Source organism: Hippopotamus amphibius, chromosome 7, assembly GCF_030028045.1.
Source record: "Hippopotamus amphibius kiboko isolate mHipAmp2 chromosome 7, mHipAmp2.hap2, whole genome shotgun sequence".
Classification (NCBI taxonomy): Eukaryota; Metazoa; Chordata; class Mammalia; order Artiodactyla; family Hippopotamidae; genus Hippopotamus; species Hippopotamus amphibius.
The window spans coordinates 9,302,002-9,326,881 of record NC_080192.1 but is presented as its reverse complement, the minus strand read 5'-3'; the positions used below and the strand labels follow the sequence as shown (position 1 = coordinate 9,326,881).

Sequence of the window (24,880 nt, the reverse complement as noted above, 5' to 3'; positions counted from 1 at the left end):
GAGCTCACTACTTTCAGGAGCAAAATGGTTTTAATTTTTTTTGTTTGTTCGTTTGTTTTTGTTTTTGGCACACGGGCTTAGTTGCTCCGCAGCATGTGGGATCTTCCTGGAGCTGGGATCAGAACCCGTGACCTCTGCATTGGCAGGCAGATTATTAACCACTGCGCCACCTAGGAAGCCCGGTTTTAATTTTAGATTGTCCTTATGATGGTTCAGATTCTCTACTTCCTAGGTTTCCCCATCAGCCCCAGTCTGCCAGCAGGTAAGACCCAGAAAACATGTAGCATCTTTTTCATGGAATCAGACCCAAGTCTTCATGGATGAGGGGAAGCACAGAACCTCACAGTTGGACCTTGGAGACCACAAGTCTCCTGGTCATCTTCTTGTGCTTCAGATGGGGTTCTGACCAGAGAGGGGCTGTGACTTGCCCAAGGCCACACAGCTGGCTAAGGGCTGAGCCAAGACCAGACTCCAGCCCCAACTTTCAGCTGTGTTCCTTCTAAATCCCACAGCTCCTCCAGGACCTTCTCCAGCCTCCCCCACATTGGGTACCCCCTCCTCACAGCCAGTCCCACCCCGTGATGCTGAGCATCGTTTCCCTTGTGGAGAGCCTCAGGCTGGAGAAACCCATCTCTTGTCACTGCCAGTGACAAGCACAGGGCTGGGACGTGTGGTCCAGGTATCAGGAGCTGCAGAGGGACCAAGCTGTGCAGAGTGGGCTGTTTGGCTCTCACCCACTCCCAGACAGAGGCCTCCCTCAGAGCAGCGGGCCAGCGTGTGCGCACGCATGTGTGAACGTGTGTATATGTGTGTGTGCGTGAGTTTGTGCCTGAGCCTCCAAGAGCGAGAGGAACACGTCGCAAGCTGTCGGCAAATCCTGCCAATGCGGAAAGGGTAATTGTCACACACAGTGCCAACAGACAGATCTCCAGCGGATTCATTTGGTTTTGTTTTGCGGTTATTTTTTTTTACAACTTTAAATATGGAATATAAATAAATTTTACATTTAAAAAATAAAAGGAAAGCCCCCAAAAATATAATCACCGACTTTACAAACTGAAGGAAGCAGATTTGGGAGACGAGGAAGGGGCAAAGTGCAGTAGAAGGTGGAAAGGGAGGTGGGAGCTCAGACCCCACCCCTAGGGGGCCCTGGGGATCTTTTCCCTTTTCTCCCCCACTCCCAGCCCAAGAGCTGGTTTCCTGGGAGGAGCCACCAGAGATGGAACTCAAAAGGATCTAAGAGGAGGGGCGTGTGCAGGGGTGGAGCAAGGGCTACCCCCTCCCTTGGAGACTGTCTCTTGGGTTTTTCACACCTGCCTGGAGGGTAGACTGCTTGAGCTGAGGACTTGGTGAAATGGAGGTCACACGGACAAGTGTTGCCCTTCTGCCCCCCACCAACGACTCACTCCTGTCTGACCACTCCAAGTCATAGGCTGGGTCGGAGGCATGGGCTGGGTTGGAGGCACAGCCAGTCCACACAGAGCCTTTGTGTCGATTAGGAAAAGGATCCCTTTCCTCAAGACACTTTACCTCCATCTGCCAAAAAATTGCCATAATAAATATAGAAATTGGCCATGTCTATGATATGTGTGACCTGTGATGCCTGCATGCAGTGCCCTTGTGCAGTGCACACCCTGTACAACCTTACATGGCAGTCTTGGCTGGGCAGGGATACGATGGGCAGGCCCCCCGCTGCCCTTGCCCCTGGTCTTCTGTCCTACAAAGCAGTGACTGGGGTTATCTGGGGCCTCGATAAGGGGCCACAAGAGCTCCTTGGTGGAGCAGACTGAAGGGGCGGGATGGGAGGAGACACAGGGTGGAGGTAGAGAGATGAAACAGGAAAAAGTGAATGGGGGGAGTGGGAGGAGGCAGAGGATGCCCAGGTCACCATCTCCAGCCACCTCCGGAGCAAACTTCATCTCTAACCCGTCTGAGAGGGCATTTGGCTGCCTGGCACTCTGGCTACCCACCCGGCGGAGTCCACATCTTCAAAGAATTCAAACGTATAAAATGAAAAGAAGCCACTGTGAGCAGAGGTGACTAAGGAGAGATGACCGGGCCTGGACACTGCAGGAGGGGGTTTTCTCCGGTCTATGTTCCCCCACGTGGTCTCAGCCACAGGAGTACGAGTACCCTGGCCTGCCTGGGGGTGCTCCCGTCAGAGGTGGCTGGGGGTCCAGGGACCAGGCAGGCCACGCTGAAAGGTCCTCAGGCACACGTGCAGGGTTTCAGGCCAGTCCACAGCGCTGGGGAAGGAAGCCCCTTTCCCCCAACAGCAACCCCATCCGTCTCTCTTGCACTTTTATCCCATTTTCTCCAGGTCAGGAGAGGAAGACAGCGATGGAGTCCAGGTCCTTCTTTTCCTTCTTGAATTTCTGGGCAAGACGCTGGAGGCCACTGAAGGAAGACCCACTGGTGGAAGGGTGGACGGACGCGTGGAGGGGTGGGGGAAGCACCATTGGCCGTCCGAATCAGGCATCGAGACAGACGGACGAGGGGAACAATATTATCACTCCAAGGACCCCATGGGGGCAATACAGCAAATACCATATTAAATAACCCTGTAGGCCAAGCAGAGGGACACGCGGGTCAGAGACAGCCTAGGGCTCCATCCCACGCTCACAGGGAACCAGGGGCAGGGAGCTGGGGTCGACCAGATGTCCAGCAGTGCTCAGGGCCAGAAGATTTGAGGTTTAGATCTCTCATTCTCTTAAGGCACACTGGGATACAGCTGGGCAGGGGTCCCCAAAGCCCCTCACCCAACCTGCCCCATGGAGAAACTCCATTGATAACTGGGAAGAGGGGATCAAGGCTTAGAGCCTGGATTCTGTATGGGAAATGCCTCTTCCCCCACCCCATCCACAGCCCTAGCCACAGGCCAGGGAGAAGGAACAGAGGGTGCTGGGCCTCAGTTTCCCCACCGGGCCCTCACCTGCCCACACTCTCCTGCAGATGCCCCTAGGCTCCGAGGGTCTCCTTCAGCGCCTTCTTGTCATGCGTGTGCTTGAACTTCCGGTGCTTCCCCTTGGGGGGCCGGCGGACTCGCACCGTCCGAATGGTCACCCGAGTTTGGGGTGTCCTGGCTGCTCGAGAGAAAGAAAGGTCTGGTTAGCAGGTAGATGAACACTGGTGGGGAGTTGGGGGTTATCTAACCCCCTTGACCAAGGCCTGCCACAGACCTCCCCAGATCCTCTGGGCTGAGAGAAGGGGTGGGAGGGGAGTCTAGGGTCAGACTTTCTGGGTTCAAATCCCACTCCACTGCTCACCAGCTGTACCTTCGGGATAATTACTGAACCATTCGGTGCCTCTGCTTCCCTATGTGTGAAATGGGGATAATAGACTGCCCACCTCACAGGACTAGAAGAAGGAATAACTGACAGTATGCTGGCAAACAGAGGGGAGCAGATGAACTATGGCCTCAAGTTCTTTGTCATTACCCCACTGATATGCCCCTGACTTCCACACCCCTTGAACCTGGCCTGGACTTGGATCTGTTGACCAATATAAGGAGGCAGACTGGTGTTAGCCAGTTCCAGCATGAGCCTTAAGGAGGCCTGACAGCTCTCATCTTTGCACTTTGAGGAGCCCTGTGCTGCCACATAAGAGGTATAGTTCCCCTGCTGGGGATGCCACGTGCAGGGGCTGTGTGGGGAGGAGAGGCCCTGGGCTCCAGGGAGAGGGATAGACACCCAGCTGTCCCAGTGCAGCCTCCAGATAACTGACTACCACCGCAAGAGATGCCAGCAGGACCACCCAGCTGAGCCCAGTCAACCCACAGACCAGAGACAAAATAGAAAATGGCTATTGTCCACAGGGAAACGTACCTAATGCCCTGTGGTACTTAAATGGGAGGGGAGTCTAAATGGGAGGGGATATCTGGATGTGTACGGCTGATTCATTTTGCTGTGCAGTGGAGGCTAACACAACATTGGAAAGCAACCGTACTCCAATAAAAATTAATTTAAAAATTTAAAAATTTAAATAAATAAATAAAAAAGAAAATGACTCTTGTCTTAAGCCACTAAGTTCAGAGAAGTGATCAGCAAATAGCAGCTGCTCTTATTCACTTGTTTCTTTTCTCCTTAGCTTGACCTCCTACTGAGGTTTCCTTCCACCAACCTCAGCTGCTTCCGGTCATGGGATGGAGGATCTGCTAGGCTTTGGGCAAAACCACACCCCTCACCACCGACCTGGGCCTTTCTCCCCATTGTGCCTGTTGTGTGCCTGGCCCTCGCCACTCCGAGAGGTCATAAGTGGGGCAGGCCAGACCACCTGGGTCCAAACTGGGCTCTCCCAGGTGTCAGTTTTATGCTTTGAGGAAAGTCATGTACACTCTCTATGCCTCAACTCCCACATCTTTAAAACTGAGAACAGCAGCTCTGGCCCCCTAGGGTTAGGAGATAATACATGGAAATTGCCAGAGACCCTTAGCTAGCACTTATCACACACCTGGAGAAGTTCTAAGCTTGTTTATCCTCACAGCAAGTATAGGTTTGTACAGTTAACAGATGAGGAAACTGAGACAAAAAGTCTGGGATGTGAATGCAGGGATCTGCCTCTGGAGTCCATGCTTTCAACCACTGGACTGTAAATTACAGTGCCTGCAAGTCTTGGTCAAGGTTAGCACTTATGTCTCTCTTCCTCCTGGGCTCCTAGGTAGACGCCCTGGCAATGAAGATATCTCTGCCAAGTTCAAGGCCCTCCCCTTCCTGGGAGCCTTCAGAATTCTCCCCAGGCAATCCAGCTCTCTGGGGGCCAACACATGACCTCCCACCTCAAGACACAAGCTCCCATGAGGCAGTCACCCCACTGCTACAAATGGGAAATTTAGGGACTCAGTTGGGTCTCAGATCCCCCTTGCGGGAGGCTACACAGGAGGGCCATTGAAGGGCCAGAGATTGGTCCATCAGCAGGATGCCGGGCTGGGCAAAGCCTGAGCAAGCTCAAGGTCGTCAATCAGCTTATAAGTGATAGGGCAGAGATTTGAGCCCAGGAGGTCAGGCACTAACCATCACACGTGTCACACCACCAGCTGCCAGAGGAACTGTCACCCAAGGCCAAAATGCTAAAACTAAAATGGCAAGACCTAAATATCAAATGGTTGAACATGCCTCCTAAGAAACTGGTTTAGAAAATCACATGAAACAAAGGCATGGAAAAGAAATCCATTCTAAACATAAAAAAAGAATATAATTTTTCCTGAATAGAAATCATTCTCCATGTTAACTCTACAAATAATTTGCAACACATCAGTCTGAAGTTGTCAAATTCTCAGCCTTCCCAGGGCATCCATGACTCAGCTCAGCTCTTAGAACAGGAGGAAGAGTCTGAGTGGCCCTGCCTTCAGGAGGCTTGTTAGTAAGAAATGGCAGTGAGATTGTCCTGTCCCCTAACCAAAGAAAGTTACTGAAAATTAAAACAGTCACTTGCATGATTTTTTTATGCTCATATAATCCTATTAACTTAATGAGTCTCATTTGCTCCTTAGTTTTCTCCTCGAGGGAGAAAAAGCAACAGGATACAGTCAAAAGAACCCAAAACTAGACACTCCAAGACCTGGGTTCCAGGCTCAACTTTGCCACTGTGCAACCTTCATTAAGTCCCTTAACCTCTCTGTGCTCCAGCAGCCCCATTAGTAACACTGAAGGACTGACTTGTAAGGTCACCTCTAGCTTTAAAATTTTTAAATCTTTTAAAAAAAAAAAGATGAGGCAAGTTAAAAGCCAGTGACAGCTGTCAGGTTGAAGGAAGAGCCAAGAACAGAACTTCAGGATACCTGAATTCCAGCTATGCCCCTGCCTGCAACTGGTTGTGTGACCTTGGGCAAGACCTCAGCTTATCTGGGCCTCAGGCAACTCCTCCATAAAATGCAGAGGAGGCAACTGGACCAGATCATTTTTTTAGTCCCTTTCAAGTCCTTAAGTCAAACTATGCCCCTGAAATTGTGAATTCATGAAATCTAAGGACAGGAGCAGAACTCCAGTTCCAACCTATCCATCCATTTGAACCCTATCTGACACATCCCTGCTACATTGTTGCCCAGCCTCTTCTTGTACACCTCCAGCAACAGGGAACTCACCACCTCACAAAGCAGACAATTCCATCTTGGACTCCTGACTGATCACCAGCTTTTGTGTGTATGTAGTTAAAATCTCTCTCTGGTGATTTTTTTCCCCCTGCTGGTCCTAATTCCCTCATCATGGTTACAAGGAATTAGTTTGATTTCTCAACCCCAGGACAAGTTGTCAAATATCTGAGTATGATATATGCCTTAGGGTGTTCTCTTATTCAGGACATGGTTCCTCCCACCATTTCATGCATTCACTGAACAAAGTAGGGGGCTATGGTAGCAAGACTGGGATGGGGGCTGCTCTGGATGGGGTAGCCAGCAGACCTCTAGGAGGAGGTAATTTCTTACCTGAGACCCAAGTGAAGAGCAAGAGCTAGGCTTGTGAAGAGCTAGGAGAAGTGAATTTCAGCCAGAGTGACATGTGCAAAGGCCCTGAGGCAGAAACTTATTTGGCCACTCAAAGAGGCCAACCTGGCTGGGGTGGCATAAGTGGGGGGGAATTGGTTGGCAACAAAGCCAAAGGGCCGACCGGGGGCTACATCCTCACATAAGGCCTCCCAGGCAGGGGAGGAATCTGGACTGTTGTCAGTGATATGGAAAGCTTCAGGTGAACTTAACCAGGGGCATGCCTGATCCAATTCCCCCCACATGCTCCTGGCATAGGAGAAGGGGGCTGCAGGGCTGAGCCATTAGAGGCAGACCCTAGCTGGGCGGTTACCTCGCTGCTCCTGGGAAGTCCCCGGGCTTCGGGTCACAGGTCGAGCCACCACCGTCTCACACTTGCAAGCCAGGTGGTCCTCCAAGGTCACTGTGGCCTTCTTAAAAGTTGGCTTCTTCCGCACGATCTCAATCTTTCTCACCTGGAGGACAGAACCACCAAAATGCCCCTGTAAGATCACATGGGCGGGGCCAAGGGAGCCGCCTGCTGTTCTGCCACTCAGCGTCCCCTGCGGTGATCTTTCCTCGAAAGCCGGGATCGTGGCGGGGCAGACGCTTTGGCCCAAACAATGGCAGGACCTTGCCCTCTGCCCTTCTCGTAGCTTTTCCATCAAAACAAGCCCTCCAGACCTGGCCTCCGGCAGCCCCCCTCAAATCCCCCAGGGAGGGAGAAAGGCATTTCCGGGTTGAGTGTGGGGCCCATGGTGTCCTCATTCCCGGAGCACCAGCCAAGGTCAGGGGCTGCGGCAGAGGCGGGGAGATGGTTGTCTGGAAGGAAGTGGGGGGAGGCTTTATCCAGGAGGGAGGCGGGAGGGGGGAGGTCAGCTGTCAGGTGTCCATCCATAGAGCTGGCAGTGCTGGGGACAGGAGATACCGTGACAGTGGGCGCCGGGGTGGAGACTGACATTGGGAATCTCGGGCGCAGGGCCCCAGCCTGGCATGGAAGGCGGACATGAGGCTGACCGCAGGGGAGGGGAGCGTGGTGAGGTGGGCAGGGCGCTTGGCAAGAGTAGGTAGGGAGTGCCAGCCAGTCCTGCGCCCTGGGGAGGCATGTCCACGGCCCAGCAGCTCAGCCCGGTCTGAGCTGGTGTGTGGGCGAGGCTGACCCCAGGGGTGCAGACACCTTTCCACGTGAATCAGAAGACAGCGGAGATCTCGCTGGCCCTGCCCTGCCCCTAAGAGCTCTGGGAGACCGGAGATCCCCAGGGAGGCCTCTACTCTAAAACTGCCCTTGAGTCAGAGGTACTGTATACCCAGTCTTTCTAGAAAGGGGCTAGGATTCAGCATTCTGACTCTCTGCTGGGGCTGCCCCAGTTCTTGCAGGGTCTGTTCCCTGGGGGATCTCTGTGACCTCCTTGCTAAAGACACGACTTAAAGGGGAATGGACAGATGTTGAAGATGCTGGGACTCTCTGTGTGGACTGAAGAAAACTGAGAGCAGCTGCCCAGAACATTCTGTGTGTCCAATATGTTTGTGGATCTGTCTGTTCCAGGGACACTTGGGGATTTTATCCCTGTAAAGGAGGAAGCAGCATCCTTTATGTCTGGCCCCACAGCCAGCCCTGCCTGGGGGCCTGTCTGTGGCTCGCGGTCACTGCAGCCTGGGTGGCCTCAGCAGACCCATGGGCAGCCTCCGCACACCTGTCGGGAGGGAGCATCCCAAGATCAGCCCGCTCTGGATGGAGCCCCGGAGCCGCCAGGAAGGCCTTTGTACGCCCCAAGCCTGGTCAGCGCATCCCGCCCCACCCCCAGCCCCTCCTGGGGCTGGCAGAGGCCTGTGTACCTGGACCGGCCGCAGCTGCACCTGGGTGGGGCGGCACTGCACGTTCCGGTTGTTGCAGCAGCCAGAGCAGCGCTGCACCTCCACGCAGGGCGGCCACACCAGGAAGTTGGCGTTGGTGCGGTCTATGAGGCGCCGCGAGATCTCGAACACCTCAGTGCGTGTCTTGCACTCCGCGATCACGGCTGGCTCAGCGACCGTCGGGGAACCTGGAGGGATCGGGGACCTCCGTCAGGGGGGTGGGCCTGTCCAGAGCAGCAGGAAAGCCCAGCGTGGAGCCCCTCTGGGACTTCTCTCCCTCAGAAACAGGCTAAGGGCTCGAGGCCTCAGTTCCCCCAGGTGTGAAATGGGGGTGATGAGATCTACACCCCAGAACCGCTGTAAGGATCAAGTGAGATCATTCCTAGAGCACTGGCGTGGGGTACATGTCCGTGTCCTCCCGCCAGCCCTCAACCATTTTCTGTGATTTTACACATTTATGAGTTTGCCCAGCATGTGGCCCTTACTTGTATATTATTTTGCAGCCACTCTTACATTGCTGTTTACACTGTAATCTATTCATATGTTGTTGCTTTTTCAAGCCTCGGTCTCCTCATCTGTGAAATGGGAAAATAACAGTTCCTACACTATACTTGCCCGTCAAAGGTGTAATGGGAAACTTGGCCTACAGCAGGCTGACAGCCAATGCTGGGATGACTGTCATCTGTCATTATTCACATACAGAGGCCCTGGGTCTCCGAGCGCTAAATTAGCTGCCCCAATTCACACAGCGAGGAGCAAAACTCAGGCCACCTGACTCTTACGTGGCGGGTCCCTCAGCCACGGTCTGCAGAGTTTTGGGGACTGCAGGTGGGCAGAGAGGAAGAGGGGCTTAGAGTGGGCACCCTCCCACCTAGGAAAGCTTCTGTGGGACCCAATGACCTGCATCGCCCTTTGCTTCACGCCTGCTGCCCCAGGCACAGCCCTTGGCCACGGAGGAGACATGCAGCCTGCCAGCGGCACTGGGTTCAAGCGAGAAGAGCGCCTTGGGATCCCAGTCCTGCCACTTGCTAGCTGTGTGACCTCAGCTGCTGCTTTACCCTCTCTGGGCCCCAGTTTTCAACTCTATAAAACGGAGTTACTAATCTCTACCTCCAAGATTGAACTCATGAATAAATGAGTTTTTTTTTTAAAGAACTATATTTAGAAAGCAGTGTGTGTTGGGGGAGGGGAAGTTGGTGACTCAACTCCTCTACCCAGGATATTTAAGGATGGTTGTGCTCTTCTAGCTCCACTCAGTCCTAAGTGTCAGGACAAAGGAGCAGGCCCTCTGGCCTCGGGCTGGCTGCACCCCCAATTCTCCTTCCCTGGCTCCCGCTTCCAAGGGGCCACCATTCTCACCCTCGGTCTTACCTAGGCTCCTTCTCCCGCGGGATAAACTGTCGAGCTCGCCTCCAGAATGGGACCGGGTCAAATTCAGGTCCAATTCAGCCCCATCTTCATCTGTAAGAGGAGGTCAGACACACTCTGAAAACGGCTGGCTGACCCGACCATGGCTCTGGGGACTCTGATGGGGGTTCCAAGGCAGGTGGGAGGATGGCTCCCCACCTCAGCTGGCATGCCACTCCAGAAAACAGCCTGCCCCTCGGGCTCCCTGGAAACTCGAGGGTCCTAGCTCTGAGGAGGGACCCCTCCAGGCAAATCCCGGGGTGGCCACGATGCTCAGAGGGTGGTGGGGCCCTGACTGCATCGCCAAGAGATTGTCAGCCCCACTCCAGGCCCTGCAACCACATATTTGGACAGAACCCATGTCAATGGAGTTAAAAATAACCATCCCCTTTGCTACTGTAAGAGAACCCTCCTTGGCCTCCAGGGCAGGGTGAGGACCCAGAGCTCTGAAGGCCAGTTTCCAGTGCCCCTCCGCCCAGCGTTCCCATAGGAAGTGCTGAATGGAGAAATTCCCAGAATCCCCGGGGGGACCAGCATGGCCTGGACACAGCCCCTCTGGAGCCCCGGACAATGGCCCAGTGAGGCGGGAGAGAGGGAGGGAAGGCCAGGGATGGGGGTGGGGGCTGAAGGCAGAGGGATGGGTGGAGAGCCAGGCCTGCTGGGGTGGGGGGAGCCCTTTCCCTGCCCTCTTTTAGGCCCTGGTCTCTCTCCACCCTCCCCCCCCAGTCTTTCACCGTGTTTGTCCCTCTCCCTCTAACCTTTTGCCCCATGTGTGCCCTCAGTCGTCCATTTATTCCTAAAGTCACAAACCACAGCTCCCTTCTCTAGCCTGGGTGGCCATCTCTCATCTCAGGGTCATCGGCACTCCTTGGAGGCATCCCTCTCTCCAGAGATGGCGGCCGGAAGCGGCTACGGGAAGTCAGGGTTGCAGAGGACCACGAGCTCCACACTGGATCGTGGGCAGCCCCTTCTATCTCTCTGATGGCTGAAGTGCCAGCAAATCAACTACGGGGTGTTGAGGACAAGCTCCTGCCCCCTCCACGCAGCACCTCACAGCTCCCGCTGTCTCCCGGCCCAGCGGCCCTGCCCATGACAAAGCTCCCGCTCATCCACACAGGCTCCCAAGGGGTCCTGTTTGGAGAAGACTGTGCCGTAACTGGTGCCTTTCCGTCTAGCCTCCTGCTTCTGCGTCAGCATGTCTGTCTGTCCTTCTCACTCCCTTCCTTTCTCTCTGCCATCTCTGGAATGTCCCTGGTGGGGAGGAGATGGGGAAAAGATGTGCTTTGTGGAAAGGTTAAGTTGATTAGGAAAAAATAGCCACATGGTTGCCTTGAAACAGGCCCGCTATTGAAAAACCTCATCTCGGAGATCCCGACCCCCACCCGGGGTATGTAGGGGCTGCCCGAGGGTGGGGGCCGAGGGCCTTGGAAAGAAACGGCAGAAAGGCTAAATTTGGAAGTTGCCCCATTGTGTGGACCAGGGCTGGCCAGTCGGGCATGGGGTGGGGGGTGTGGGCGATGTGGGGTGGGGGGGGCCTGGTGAACAATAGGTGGGCCCAGCTGGGGCCCCCTCCCGCCTGCCTCGCCAGCCCCCAGCACAGGCGGGTTTGAAAGGGCCCGGGAATGCTTTTGAGAGAGAGCCAGGGGCCCGATGGGAGAGGAAACAAAGGCAGGAAATGCTGTCCCCCGTAGATAGCAGTCTGGGCAAGGATTACAAAGTGACAAAGAGACAAAACCCCAGAGGGAAGGGGAGCCGGGGGTGCAGGGGGGGTGCCGACCAGGGCTCCAGGGAACAGGCCAGAGGTTAGAATAGAATGGAATTTGCTCTGAAGACGGCGTTTATAAATACATTCCCGACCCAGCCCACCAGCCCCGCCACGTGTGTGCCACCAAGCACGTGCCCATGTGCTGCGTGCCCTCTTGGGCAAGGGCAGGGCTGCCCACTGGCCTGGGCCAGGTGTCCCCAGGAGACCTTGGCGACTGGGCCCTCAGCCAGAGGGGCAGGGAGATGGCTCCTCTGGCACCACCCTCCCTGGCTGAGTCCATACCTGGATATACATCTGGCAGATGTCCTGGGCACCTTCTCCCTGCCCCCTCCTCTCAGCACCCCACCCTCTGCACCACGCCAGAGTCACATGTGAGAGCTTCTCCCGCCACGCCCCATGTCCCAGGTAGCAACCCGTCCGCCTACTCAGCGATGCCCGGGACAGGTGTGGCCGAGCCCTCCTGGGCTGCCACAGGCCTCCGGTTCTCTGGATGTCAAGGGAGAGGTGATGTCCTTGCCCGGCCCCTCCCAGCTGCCCAGGACTCAGCAGAGGGCCAGAGCACAGGATGAGGATTCAATTTACCTACGGAGTCTCCGTGCAGCAGGCGCTGAAGGTCATCAAAGGAGCGGATCGAGTGGTCACTGAGCATCTCGTAGAGCTCCTCAGGAATGGGGTCCCCCTGCCAGGCAGACATGGAGGGGGGAAGTGAGCTGGAAGCAAGGGCTTTCCAGCCGTGGCCCTGTCCCCCCAACACACACACTCCCTCCTATGGAAAATTCCCACAGGGCCCCTCGGCCCTGGGCAAATGGACAGCCAGATGGGCGGCAGGCTGGCGTGGGGGGCAGATTCCAGGCCTGACAACCAGGAGCACATGCGTTGAGTGTGTGCTAAGTGTGTCAAGCCTCTAAGACGCAGCCCAGATCTGCGTCCCTCCCCCGCAAACAGAACCTCAGCTTACTTTAAGTTACATTTGATCCTGAGTATCTGTCTGCCCATCACACTGCAGGTTCCAGAGGCTCCAACACTCTGATTTCTCTCTGCTTCCCCTCCACACCTGACAGCTAAAGGCAGCCAGCGTTTGTCATGGGAGATCGAATTATCCCCATTTGACAGATGTAAAAACAGAGGCTCAAATAGGCAACATCCTTTGTCAGAGTCCTACAGTAAATTATCAGCAGAACCTGTGTTCAAATCCAAGTCTTTCTGATGGCAGAGCCTGTACTCCAGGCCTCCTGGGTACACAAGGTGTTTCATAAATGCTTGAAGAGTTGGATGGTCTCAGGAGGCCACATGTACTAGGGTTACCTACTTGTCTCTCACTCAGGAGAGAAGGGAATCCTCAGATATGGCCAGGAACCCTGAAATCTCACCCATGCCCCATGCCCAACCAAACCCTATTTTTAGAGCCCCTCTAGCCTGTTACCAAAAACACTTGAAACTTAATAGGCACTTTAACAGGCCCCGTTTGGAGCTTCCTCCAGGGAAATCACAGGTCCTACAATAACATGAGAGAAGCTCTCATAGGAACGTCACGGCCACGTCCCCCATGGTCCAGGGAGACCCGAGGGGCTGATGCCAAAGATCTAGAGAAAGAGGTGAGGGCCTCTCTCTTGTGCCTCCGGGTAAAGAAAATGTGCAAGATCTGCTGTGTGTCCGAACTCACACCTGGGCAGACGCTCACGTGTACATACAAATACACAGGAGGGCTCCGCCTCGTGGGAGGAGCCCCTGGGGAGAGTGTCAGCAGACCTGACTTACTACTGCCTGACCTTGGGTTACACATGTCTGTGCCTCGGTTTCCCTGGATTAAGAAGGGAGGCACTCCTGCTCTAGCTGGTACACTGAACACTTCAAGGACTGGAGTGCTGGGAGGCTTTGCATAGGCTGCCTCGAGGAAGAAACACCGCCCTCTCCCTGCCTGACAGGTGAGGGAGGTTATCCTGCCTCGTGCCCAGTCCCCGGGGTGCTTCCCGAAAGGTCTGTTAGGGGCCTGGTGACTGATCAGGTTCTAGCCTCCCCCAAAGCTCCGTTTCCTCAACACTTATCCTCCAGGGGTCCCACCACGTGCAGCCCTGGCCACTGGAGTTGGCCCTGGAGCCAGAAGACCCAGGGTGGAGTGTGGCCATGACTGCTTTTAAAGTGAATTCCTTGGGCTTCCCTGGTGGTGCAGTGGTTAAGAATCCGCTTGCCAATGCAGGGGACATGGGTTTGATCCCTGGTCTGGGAAGATCCCACCTGCCGTAGCAACTAAGCCTGTGTGCCACAACTACTGAAGCCTGCACGCCTAGAGCCCGTGCTCCGCAACAAGAGAAGCCACTGCAGTGAGAAGCCTGCACACCACAATGAAGAGTGGCCCCTGCTCTCCGCAACGAGAGAAAGCCCGCATGCAGCAACAAAAACCCAACACAGCCAATAAATTAATTAATTAACTAAAAAAAAACCAAAGTGAATTCCTTGAGAGTCCTGAGCTGAGTTTCTTCATTTGAACATGGAGCTTATAATCGTGTCTGGTGCCTCAGGCTGTCAGGAAGTATGAGGGAGAGAAAGGTGGGGGTCCAGCAATAAGCCTGGCTGGGAGTTGAGGTCCACGACTGCACAGTCAGGAAACCAGGGGATGCATGTGTAAGATGGGGTGGGATGTCAACTCAGCTGCCTCTCACTTTCCTCTCCCATCTCCACGTGCCCTGCCTCCTCCAACCCAGAGAGACCATACCTTTGGTGGTCTCCAAATGTGGACATAGGACCTAATCCACGGAACAGAAAGCAGGCACTGGTCTCCAGTGAAGCCCAAGACAGGCCACTGCCCCTGAGGGTTTTGTCTGCCTCAGAGCTGGATTCCACCTCTACTGCTACTAACCTCCCTGTGAACTCAGGTTGGCCACCGCCCCTCTCTGATCCTGGCTCTCAGCTGTGAATCGAAGGGGTTGAAGGCATTTGATTCAATTCTCATTCTGCCTGGGGGTGGCAGGAGAAGCAGCAGAGGAAAGCCAAGAGTGGGGTACGCAGCCAGGTCTCCCAGGCTGCTTGTGGAGTAATGATTCAATTAACCCCCAGGAGAGGGGCCCAAAGGCCCAGGACCAAACGGCACATAGCACCCGTGCCAAGACCTCCTTCCCCCCTGGAGAGCTGGCTGCAGCTGCCAGCCATGGCAGAGTCGGCAGACCCCCAAACAGGCCTAGCAGATGCCTCAGACAGCCTAGGATGCAAAGGAGATGCCATCTCACGGAAACAAACCCAGAACCTCCCAGGATGAGTGGGGAAGAGCCCAGGATAGAGACTGGGGAGGTGGGAGAAGCACACAGTAGGTGCTCAATAAATACTGGTAAAAATGCATGAAGGACTCTCCCCTTCTCTCTGGGGTTCTCTCCTGTATGATTCTCCCACCTCCTCCACTAGGAGGACCACCCCCCCACCCCCCCCAAACACATTGCCTCCTAAAGACTCCACTTTCTCCTAAGCAGAGCGGCCATTCCTGCACGTGCTTTTAGTAATTTGGCCACTGGGTGCCCAGAAGGCCCTGAGAGCCTCTGGATTTGATACTAATACCACAGCTAACTTCTATAACGTGCTAATTACAAGCCAGGCCCTGAGCTAAATGCTGTACCAACTACCAATCCCAAGAGGCTGGTGCTGTTTTTATCCCATCTTCCAGATGAGGAAGCTGAGGTTTAGAAAAACCCAGTAAACAGCTACAGGTCTACACGACTCGTAAGTGGCAGAGCAGGCCCCTCTCTCCCAGCGCCATGGAGCTGCTAGGAAGCATCCTCAGCTCCTGTCAGCTTCCCCCCCCGCGGGGGTCATGAGCCTCAGTTCTCAACTAGGAGCGAGGGGGCCCCCAGGGGACACTGGCCACATCTGGAGGCATTTTCAGCGGTTACAAATAGAAGAATGCTACTGGCATCTAGCAGGTGGAGGCCAGTGAGGCGGCTAAACATCCTTCTATGCGCAGGACAACCTCCACAATTAAGGATTCTCTGGTCCCAAACAGCCACAGTGCAGAAATGGAGAAGCTCTGTAGTAAACACACCAGCAAGGGCTGCAGCTGCCAGGGAAACCTCTGTTCTTGGAATAAGTCTTAACAACCTAAAACCTCAGCTTCTTTATCTTTGAAATGGGGCTAATAAAACCTCACCGGGGTTATTATCAGACAGAATCGCCCGGAGCAGGGCAGCCAGCACATGATGGGTAGTTAATGAGCCCCGCTGTGGTCCCCGTGCCTTCCTTCAATGTGGCTCCTTGAGGGCAGCAGTGGGCAGCACGCACAGCACGCATGCGCGGGGCCAGCAGTGCAGGACATTTTTGAGGATGACAGTGGGTGGGTGGAGAGTATGTGGCTTTACATTATCTCCTGTGCTGGGCCACAGGAAATGACACCTGAGCCCTAGACTGGCACTTGCCTGGGGCCGTGTGCGCTGGTGGGTGGATTCCTTCCGGGGCTGGGGGTGGCTGAGAGGTGGGGAAATTCAGCCTGTGGTCAGTTTCAGGATGCAATGCCCTGGGGGAGACTCACATGGGCACCTGCTGGGGGTCAGAGGCTCCTTGCGGTGTAGGAGGGTGAGCAGCCCAGGGGGGGGAGGTTTCCTGGGGGCAGGTTCTAGAAGCCTCTTTAGGGCGGGCAGCTTCCCCTTGGAGAGAGGAAAGGAGGCCTGGCACCCTGATGAGGCTGCCCCAGATCTCAGGCCTGGGGTTCCTGGCAGGGCGAGGGCGTGGCAAGAAGGCAGCTGGGGCACAGCCAGCTGTGGGAGCCAAGGTAAACAGCCTCCTCCCCACCCCACCCCCAACGCCAGCTGCAGAAGGTAGGAAGGGCACGAGCTAGCTCAGGCCAGGTGAATTACCTGCTCCCCAGCCAGGCTGGCAGATTAAAGGGGCTTGGACCCCACCCTCTACCTGGGCCCCAGTGTACACACAGAAACACACTCCCCAGCCCGCCTGCCGTTCTGCTGAGGGAGACGACACAGGCTTGGCCCAAGCAATCAGGGGCGTTGTCCGTGGCTGGCAGAGGGAGAAGACAGAGGGAGAAGGCCTCAGAGCGCCCGCCTGCCTGAGAGTCTCAGGCCTGATTTAGAGTCAATGCCAAAGCCAAGCCTTTTGAAGAAATCTTCTCTGGGCAGACCACAGAAGCCATTTAGTACCAGCCTTTCCCACCTAGCACTTCCCTGCCCTATCGCTCCTGGGACCCTCCCACTCCTGGGACCCTCCCACTCCACCACCCTATTACTGTTAGCCCAGCCCCCCACTGGGCCCCCACCTCTCCCTCGAGCAGAAAAACTGTTAGACCAGGAAGAGAGAGGCCAGGGCGGCAATTACAACCCTGGTAGCCCATGGCAATCCCTGCCCCCAGCCACCCCTGGTCCCAACTCCCAGTGCCAAGTGGGGCCCAGGAATCTGCATTTTCAAAAGGCCAGGTAATTCTGCTGCTCTTGGGGAACTCTGAGCTAATCCAATCTTCTCACTTTTCTTTTTAGGTGGTGAAAACTGAGGCCCAGCTCAAGACACCCAGAACCTTTGCAATCTAATTTTCCTTCTGTTTGTTCCCCTCTGTCCAGCCCAATCTTGGCAGTCCAAGTCCCAAGACATAGAAAAAAAGAGATGTGCTTGTCTCTTGAGATGGTGTGGGGGGTGGGGGGTGCAGGGGGACTCGAATGAAGATGCCTGCTGGAGGGCCGCGTGGCCATGCTGGGCTGCCCCGGGTGAGGACTGAATGAGGCCGTGTTTATAAAGCACTTAGCAAGCCCTAGACACTTGTCTGGTCCTTCCCTCCGCCCCCCCCCCCCCCACCGCCCCCCCCGCCCCGGCCAAGGATTCACTGTCCCTTCCACAAATATTTACAGATCATCTACCAGGGGCCAGGCACTGGTTCTAAGTGGGAGAGACAGTGGTGACCAAGACAAAAGCTCTCTAGTGGAGTTTATACTCCGGTGAGGAAAAACAGATAAATAAACAACTAAATAAATCAGAAAATGAAAACAGTTGTGCTAGAAAGGCATTTCAGTTGTGGGGGAGGGGGGTGAGGGAAGACTCAGAAAGGGACTTATGAGGCCGGTGGCAAGCACCTCTTTACCACTCCTGCTGAATCAGTCTCTCTCTCTCTCCCATATACCCACATATGGCTCCTGGCTCTTGCACCAGAGCCTCCAAAGTCTGTTTGATCCTAACATTGCAGACACTTCTAGGGCTGGGAGATTCCAGCAAGTCAGTCTCTCCCACTACCTAAGGTCATTAGCAAACCAGAAAGAAGTGGGGTGATTGAAGGTCTGCAGCCCCTTCACTCCTTCTCAGCAGAAGGGTGCTCAGGCCGGAGGCATCATATGACAATGAGAGTCACCCTCCCAGAAGCCAGCTCAGCTCATGGAAATGGGACCTTATGGGCCTCAGCCGACCCTCAGCCAGGCCCCACCTCAGAGCTCCCCATCCCTCCCTCCCAGCTGCTGAGGCCTCCACCTGAGGCTCAGTCCAAGCATGCCAGAGACATGGCCAACCCCAAGGCCACCTCCGCCAGCAAGCCCTCCTGGAGTGGCTCCCATGTCAATAGGTTTTCCCTTTAGGTCTCCTCCCTCAGAGCCTCCTGAAGCTTACTCAGGCTCTGCAGGAAAGTGCTTCATAAAGTGCAAAGCACTACACAACCGTGGGTTCCTGAAGGCCATGTTCAAGGATGCTGTGATTCAAGAGAGGAGAAAGGCACCAGCTTCTGCACCACAGCCTCCCCACCAAACACACATAACCCATGGACCTGTGGAAAAGGAGGAGGAGGTGCTGGATGAAGCTGGAAATGGAAAGGGCAGGCCTGGGAAGGCCTTATCCAGCTGTCACCCAGCCTCTCCAGAGCCGGCTGGGATCTGCAAAGAGGATGGAGCAGTCAGGGTGGGAAACTCCTCAGCCATTCACCGTCCTCCAGTCTTGGAGGTTCAAAGAAGGGCTTATTTGAAGGGAGAAATGCTCTGGACATCACAGCGCCCCCAGTCACATCAAGACCATTTTCGGCCACATGATGATGGTTTTAAAAAGCAAGCACAGAGGGGTAATGCCTGAGGGGCTTCAAGCTGACCTGACCAGGCAAAACCAGTGGGTGCTGTGGAGCTGGAACCTGACGGGAGGGTCCCTGTTTCCATTCCCTCATAGGACCCAGGAAGGAAACGGGGTCGCTGCACAGGTGACTCGGTGCCAGGGCCCATTTGTGGCCTCACCTGTTGCGCGGGGGTGGGCGCCTGGTGCAGGGGGGTCTAGGGGCCGTACGTGCCTGTGTGCGAGCGTCGGTGTGCGCGCACGTGTGCTCAGGCTGCGTGTTCGGGGGCCGTGCGTACGTGTGTATGCGGTGCGCGCGCGTGTGCCCCGCGTGTGCACGGGCGTGGCGGCGGCGGGCGCGCGACCCGGCCGCGGTAGTGCGTGCCCGTTCGCTCTGCGCACCCGCCCGCCCGCCCGCCCGCCGGAGCGCAGCATCGCCTCCGGCCAAGCGTGTGCATGCGTGGGGTGAGTGAGCGAGTCGGGGGGCCGGGCGGGGTGGGCTGCGGAGAGCAGCGGCGGGGGCGCCGCCGTTCCCAGGACGCCCTGGCACCGGGCCCAGCCCCCAGGCCCCCGCGGCGAGGCAAGGCGGCAGCTGGGGCCGGCCGGCGCCCCCCTCCCCAACAGCTGGCCGCGGCCCGGGGGGCTGCGGGAGCGGAGAGGAGGGGGCGTCGGGAGGGGCCTGCAGACGGCCGGGCCGAGCCCCGCGTCCTCCCTCCCGGGTGCTGGCCGCAGGGGGTGGCCGCGGAAGGGCGGGGCCCCAGGGCGGGCGGCCGGCCGGCGGCCCTCGAGGAGCCCCGAGAACAAAAGGAGACGGCGACGGCTCCTCCGTGGTCAAAACAACCTGCGCTGGCGGCGGCCCAAGGCCCGGCCGCGGCCTCGGAGCTCTTCACCTTAACCCCTTCGCCGCCGCCGCCGCCTCCTTCCTGCGCCTCGTTGGAGGCCCGGAGGGGCCGGCCCTCCCCGGGCGCGGGCGGGCGGAGGCGGGACGGGACCCAGGCACGCCGCGCTCCCCGCTGCCCTCTTCTCCCCGGCACCTCGCGCCTCCGCCCTGCCCCGCCCCCTTTCCCACCTGGATTCCGGGTAGACTTGCCAACTCACGGCTACGTGAGGCGGGGAGGGCTGCAGGGGACTCCTGCGCTGATAGCTCCCGCAGACGTTTTTATACCCCAGCTCCCTTGCTGCTAGGCTTTTACAGGCGGCGCGCTCCGCACCCTGCGAGCGGGGGAGAGAGGTGCGTCCTCTCGCAGGGTGCGGGCCGCCCCGGGGGCTGGATTCCCTAAAAGCCCCCACTCCGCCCCTAACCCCAAGTGCCCCAAACCTCTCGGCACCCACCGCGCCCGAGACACAAGCTGCTCCTGCACCGCACTCTGGGGCCGGGCAAGACCTGCACGGGCCCCGAGGGCATCCGCCCCGACAGGGAGCGGGAGCCAGGGTGGGACCCAAACCCCCGCCGAAGGTTGGCGTGGCTGCCACCGGTGCGCGAGCTCGCACCTCCCGTACAAGCCGGGTCCTGGACAGGACCTAAGCTGTAACCGAAGTGGGCTGGGGAGGACGCGCTGCCTGGTGCCTGGGCACCACCCCACCCCTCTCCCTTGGGCTAGGAAGGGGCTTATTCTCGGGTTCCTGAGGGGTGGGGGACAGGACCACACACAGCTTCCCCTGACGCTTAAAAGCTCGGAGGTCTGGGATCGCCCCTGGGAAAGAAAGCCACAGCTGCCCCCTCCCCTCAGAGCCTGGCACCTCCCAGACCTCGCGTCCTAGCCCTCGGAGGTCACCTAGCGCCCGGCGCCAGGCCCAGGGGCTGCATGGGGCCAAAGTTCGCTGCAGCGACAGGCGGGGGCGATCAGGGGGTAGGGGTGGGGGGTAATGAATGAAGAGAAGCAGCCCCAGCCGCCGTCGCAACTCACCTCGGCGCTGACCAGACGCAGGTAGCAGCAGAGAGACAGGAAGAGCGCCCAGCAGCGATTCATGCCGACTCCGGGCCCGGCCCCGCGGGGCCCCGGACGCGTGGACCGAGCGCGCCGCCCCCGCGGCCAGGGTGGGGGGCGGGGGCTGGGGAGGGAGGTGGGCTCTGCTCGGGTCTGCGGCGATCAGGCGCTCAGGCCGCTGCAGCCGCCGCCGCGGCTCACCCGCATGGCCCCCGGGCGCCGCCGCCCCCAGCCCGGGCTCCGTCGTTGGGGGGTTGGGGAGGGCCTGGGCGCGGGACCAGGGTCCGAGGCCGCTACCTGGGCGGATCCCGAGCCCGAGCGAGCATCCAAGGCCGGGGGGCTGCGTCGCGAACCAGCCGAGGCGTCTAGCCGTGTGGGGGCGCCCAGGGGACTCCAACCTCCAAGAGGAAAAAGAACACGGCAGTCGATGGTTCGTCTTCACTCGCCGGCTAAAGGCGTTTTCCTCTGCCCGCCGGCTTAGCTTTTTTGCAACATTTTCTGGAAAGGCCCCCGAAGTCGAAAAGCGCAGAGCTGGGCACCTCAAAGCCAAAGTCTCCCCCAAAAAACTTTTTCCAAAGTTGGCTTTGCAGCGGCGGCTCGAGTACCCGGGCTGGGAGAGGTGCAAACTCCCGCCCGGGCCGGGTGGGGGGGCCGGAGCGTGTGCGCCCTGGCGCGGGGCCCGGGCGGCGGGCACGGCTGCTCCGCGCGCGCGGCGTGCCCGCTGCGCGCTGGGCCGGCCCCGGCAGACAGGTGGACGCGGCGCGAGTCTGTCTGTCCGTCTGCCCGCCCGCTCGCCGCTCCGGGCGTCCTCTGCGGGCAGCGAGCTGCGGCTGCTCCGGCTTTCTCTTTGCAACGAGGCTGGAGGGTGGGCTTTTTTTTCCCCCTTTTTTGCGCGTGTGTGTCTGTGTGTGCGCGCAAGATATCTCTATCTCGGGAATGAAAGATGGGCGCTGGCGGCCAGAGGGAAGCCCTCAGGGAGGCAGCGGGGGAGGCTGCGGGCGCACGGGGAGGCAGGCGGGCTGCTCCCGGCGGCAGGAGGAGAAGTTGCCACCCTTTCAGCTGTTCCGGCCTTTATAAAGGAGAAGGGAGAGTGCGAGAGGTGGGTGGAGACAGCCTTTCCTCTTCTGGCCGAGAGTCAGTACCGGGGGGGCGGGGGGGGGGGGCGGGAGCTCCGGGAGGGCCTGAGGCGAGGATGGGGCACTTAGGGGTCTCCGAAAGCCCGGCAGCCCCTCTGCCCAGGAATCTGGTCCCTGGGAGGGGAGAACTAGGTGCAACCAAACGCTGGGCCCCTCATCACAGTGTCTGTGGCCTGATTTCTAGCCCACGTGGTTGGGGGCGGGGGTGTCTCCAAGGCCGCTGGCTTGCAGGAGTCCAAGCGCTCACTTCCAGGACCAGATGTTTGCACCGCAGCATGGGCAGGGTGGTGAAGGACTCAGGCTCTGCAGATCCTGCCCTGGTGCTGAGTAGCTGGGTCACCTTGGGCAAGTCACTTCTTTTCTGTGCTCCTCCATCTGGCCTCAAAGTGGAATGGGGTTATTGTGAGGACTTAAAGGCAGAAAGGGCAAAAAGCACCCAGCCCCAAACCAGCCACAAGGTGATCACGCAAACCCTGCAGCCAGTACCATTCAGCTGAAAGCTGGGTGCACGTCTCCTCCTCCTAGCTGGTTGCCTGGCACACAACAGACGTTGCTGGCATTGGCTGAATTTGAATCTGTTGAACTGCAAAGTCACACAAACCCCCACAACCCTGCAGCATCCTTGCCGGGCCGCCATCATGATGTTTACTACCTCCCTCAGCCCACAGGTTGGAGGCCCAGGGCCCCCCACCCACGCCAGCATGCACACAGTTAACGCCTTCCGCCTCCCAGCTCCGGGAGCTGCTATGTCCCTGCCTTGAGCAGTCACACGGTCACAGTCACAGAGTCACACGCTCCCACGCTGAGCCCAGCACCCACCACGAGACCCACAGGCTCGCTGCATCGCCTTCTGGCTTCTGGCTTTAGGGTACCTTTATCTGGTCCCCTTGTGCTGTCTCTGTCGTCTGATCCATATGGGTGGCAGCCTGTACCTCAGCCTGTATACACACCCTTAGTCACGGAGACAGGCACACCCACCGTGTCCATATAAATTGTCTTCTTGGACCTGAGCAGGGGCAGTGAGGAGGGAGGACGTCCCAGGAGGGCCTCTCTACAAACAGCTACACGCACCCACCCCCTGCCCATTACCGCCTAGGCAGCGTGGCACAATGGCTAAGAGGCCAGGGGCAGGTACCTTGGTTCAAATACTGGCATGGCCACTTACTGGCCAAGTGTCTCTGGGAAGTTTAACTTCTCAGTCCCTTGATTTTCTTCCCTATACCCTGGAGAGACGTCTCTCATTTGAGGGAGGGAGGGATTTCCAAGAGGCATGGTAAATTTTTAGGAGCAAGGGAAATGTTTGTCATCTTGGCTAGTGATGATGGGTTTGTGAGTATTCACACGTATCTGGACCGCTAAGTGCTTGTAGAGGATTTTTATCTACTTCACAGAGTGGGCTGGAGGCGCAGATAAAGTAATCCATGTGGAAGCGCAGAGCAGGATGCCCGGCACATGGAGTGCATCATTCCTTTGACACAGCTTTTGAGTGTTCCCTCAGACACCAGAACAGACGCTGTTCCAGGCACTGTTCCAGGCACTGGGGAGACGGCATGATGCTGATACTGCCCTGGAGGAGCCCCCATGCAGAAGGACAGACGGATGCATAAACAGAGGGATTAGGAGACAGGGTGACAGGGGAGATGGGGCAAGGGAGATAGGAAGATAATCCCAAAACACAAGATTTGAAGTCTAGAGACTTCGAGATAAAACCTGGCTCCACTGGACAGCCAGGTCATCTTGACCTTGACCTGCTGTATCCTTATTTATAATTGACAATAGCTACCGTTATTATTGAGGTGTCCTTATGGTTGGTAGTGTTCTTCTTACTCTGCATGTGGTCTCTCAATGCTCCAATGAGATATGTTTACTCCTGTCTTATAAATGGAGACATTGAAGCACAGAGAGGTGAAGCAACTTGCTCAAGGTCACATTGCCATATAGTTCAAGGTCACATAGTGGTAGAGTCAGGACATGAACCCAAGTAGTTCAGCTGCAGAGCCCACACACTTGCTTAAAGCACCATGCTGTGCTGTGTCCTGACAGCAATGACGCTTCGTACACAGGGCTTTGGTGAGCATCAAACACACATCAGATACCTACAGAAGCGCTTTGCCAGCTGAGAGTGCTGTACCAATATGAGTTCTGACTTACAAAGTGCTGTAGGAGCACAAAGAGGGAGCGCACAGCTCAGCCTCAGGAGGGGTATGTGATGGGGGAGGGCTACTGGGAACAGCGTCCTTGAGCACCTACTGTACGCGGGCCCTGTGCAAAGCACTGGAAAATGGAATGAGGAAAGAGAGCCTGGCACTCTGGGACCTCCAGGCTCTTGAGTGAGGTAGGTATAAATCATTACAATCTAGATGGCTTTGCCCGCTGGTTAGAAGTGGCAGAACAGGGACAGCAGCAGCAGCAGGGACCACATGGCACCCGGGTGTGAATGCCATGCGAAGCAGAACCCCTTTCCGGCAGCACCTCTCCTTGCAGACACCATGTCAACATGTGGGCGGGGAGGAGCACCTCCTCCTTTTCCTCCTGTCAGGCTCGGCTTAGCCGACACCTCCTCCAGGAAGGCCCCCAGGTTTGGTGTTTGCTCTGAGTTCCCACAGCATGTCTCCCACAGTATTGTCATCGTCCATTTATGGGTCTAGCACCAGACTGACACCATTCCAGCTCCTACCATACAACAGTTGCTCAATAAATGTCTGCTGAAGGAACGAGTAAATGAATGCCTGTTTCTTCCTGGCCTGTTGGTTCCACCCACCTGAAGGTTGGAAAGAGTTGGGGCGAGAGCTTGTAGCATGAGTCTCTACACTGAGCTGAGGGGCACCCTGCTCACAGGCCCAGGGAAGGCCCCAACCCATCTTTGGTACTGGAGCCGCTGAGGAATCAGGCTTTCCAGGAGGGCTGGGAGAAGGTTTTGCAGGGTGAGGGGCCGCACTCCCATAACTCTCACCCCCCCCACACACACACACACCCCCAATAGGTCTGAGCCAAGTGGAAAACCGGGGGGCCACAGTCCTCGGTGCTGGAGGGGGCCTGCCCAAGGCTGGGGGCTTCGGGGACCTTGTTTAGAGCAATCTAAGCTCTCGTCCATTAAAAGCGTCTCACACCATGGGAGTGGGGGCCAGGGTCTGAGGAGAGAGTTGGCTTCAATCCCACGGGCACACTTGTGCCCTTAAGTCCAGAAGGATGGGGATGACGTGTCCTGGGCATCACTGGTATGCTGAGGGAGCCCTGGAAGCACCTGTGCCAGGCAAGTTAGCTTTTCCCAGCTCAATGGAAAAGGAACTGGATCTCCAAACTGGGGATAGTCCAAGGCCAGGCCACAAGTGGT

The 24,880-nt window shown here is 57.1% G+C and overlaps 1 protein-coding gene across 2 annotated transcripts; it reads right to left on the bottom strand.

The window, feature by feature from the left end:
* Positions 1-940: 940 nt before the first annotated feature.
* PDGFB (platelet derived growth factor subunit B) lies at positions 941-20,877 on the bottom strand. Of its 2 annotated transcripts, XM_057743664.1 has the most exons (8): positions 20,708-20,877; positions 20,390-20,534; positions 12,063-12,159; positions 9,680-9,769; positions 8,291-8,496; positions 6,789-6,930; positions 2,933-3,083; positions 941-2,561 (listed from the first exon to the last, which is right to left on the bottom strand). In XM_057743664.1, the coding sequence occupies exons 1-7, from the start codon at positions 20,734-20,736 to the stop codon at positions 2,959-2,961; spliced, it is 834 nt and encodes a 277-aa protein (XP_057599647.1). In that variant the 5' UTR covers positions 20,737-20,877; the 3' UTR covers positions 941-2,561; positions 2,933-2,958. The 2 variants fall into 2 exon arrangements, with proteins under 2 accessions (XP_057599647.1, XP_057599648.1); XM_057743665.1 differs by lacking the exons at positions 20,390-20,534; positions 20,708-20,877 and adding an exon at positions 19,552-19,567.
* Between the last annotated feature and the right edge of the window lie 4,003 nt (positions 20,878-24,880).

Excerpts from the sequence above, each read along its gene's own strand:
- PDGFB (XM_057743664.1), bottom strand. The coding sequence starts at position 20,736 with ATGCTCGCTCGGGCTCGGGATCCGCCCAG. Across the intron at positions 20,535-20,707 it reads CGGGCTCGGGATCCGCCCAG|CCCCCGCCCCCCACCCTGGC; the intron begins GTAGCGGCCTCG and ends CTCCCTCCCCAG. Across the intron at positions 9,770-12,062 it reads GCTGCACGGAGACTCCGTAG|ATGAAGATGGGGCTGAATTG; the intron begins GTAAATTGAATC and ends CTCCTCTTACAG.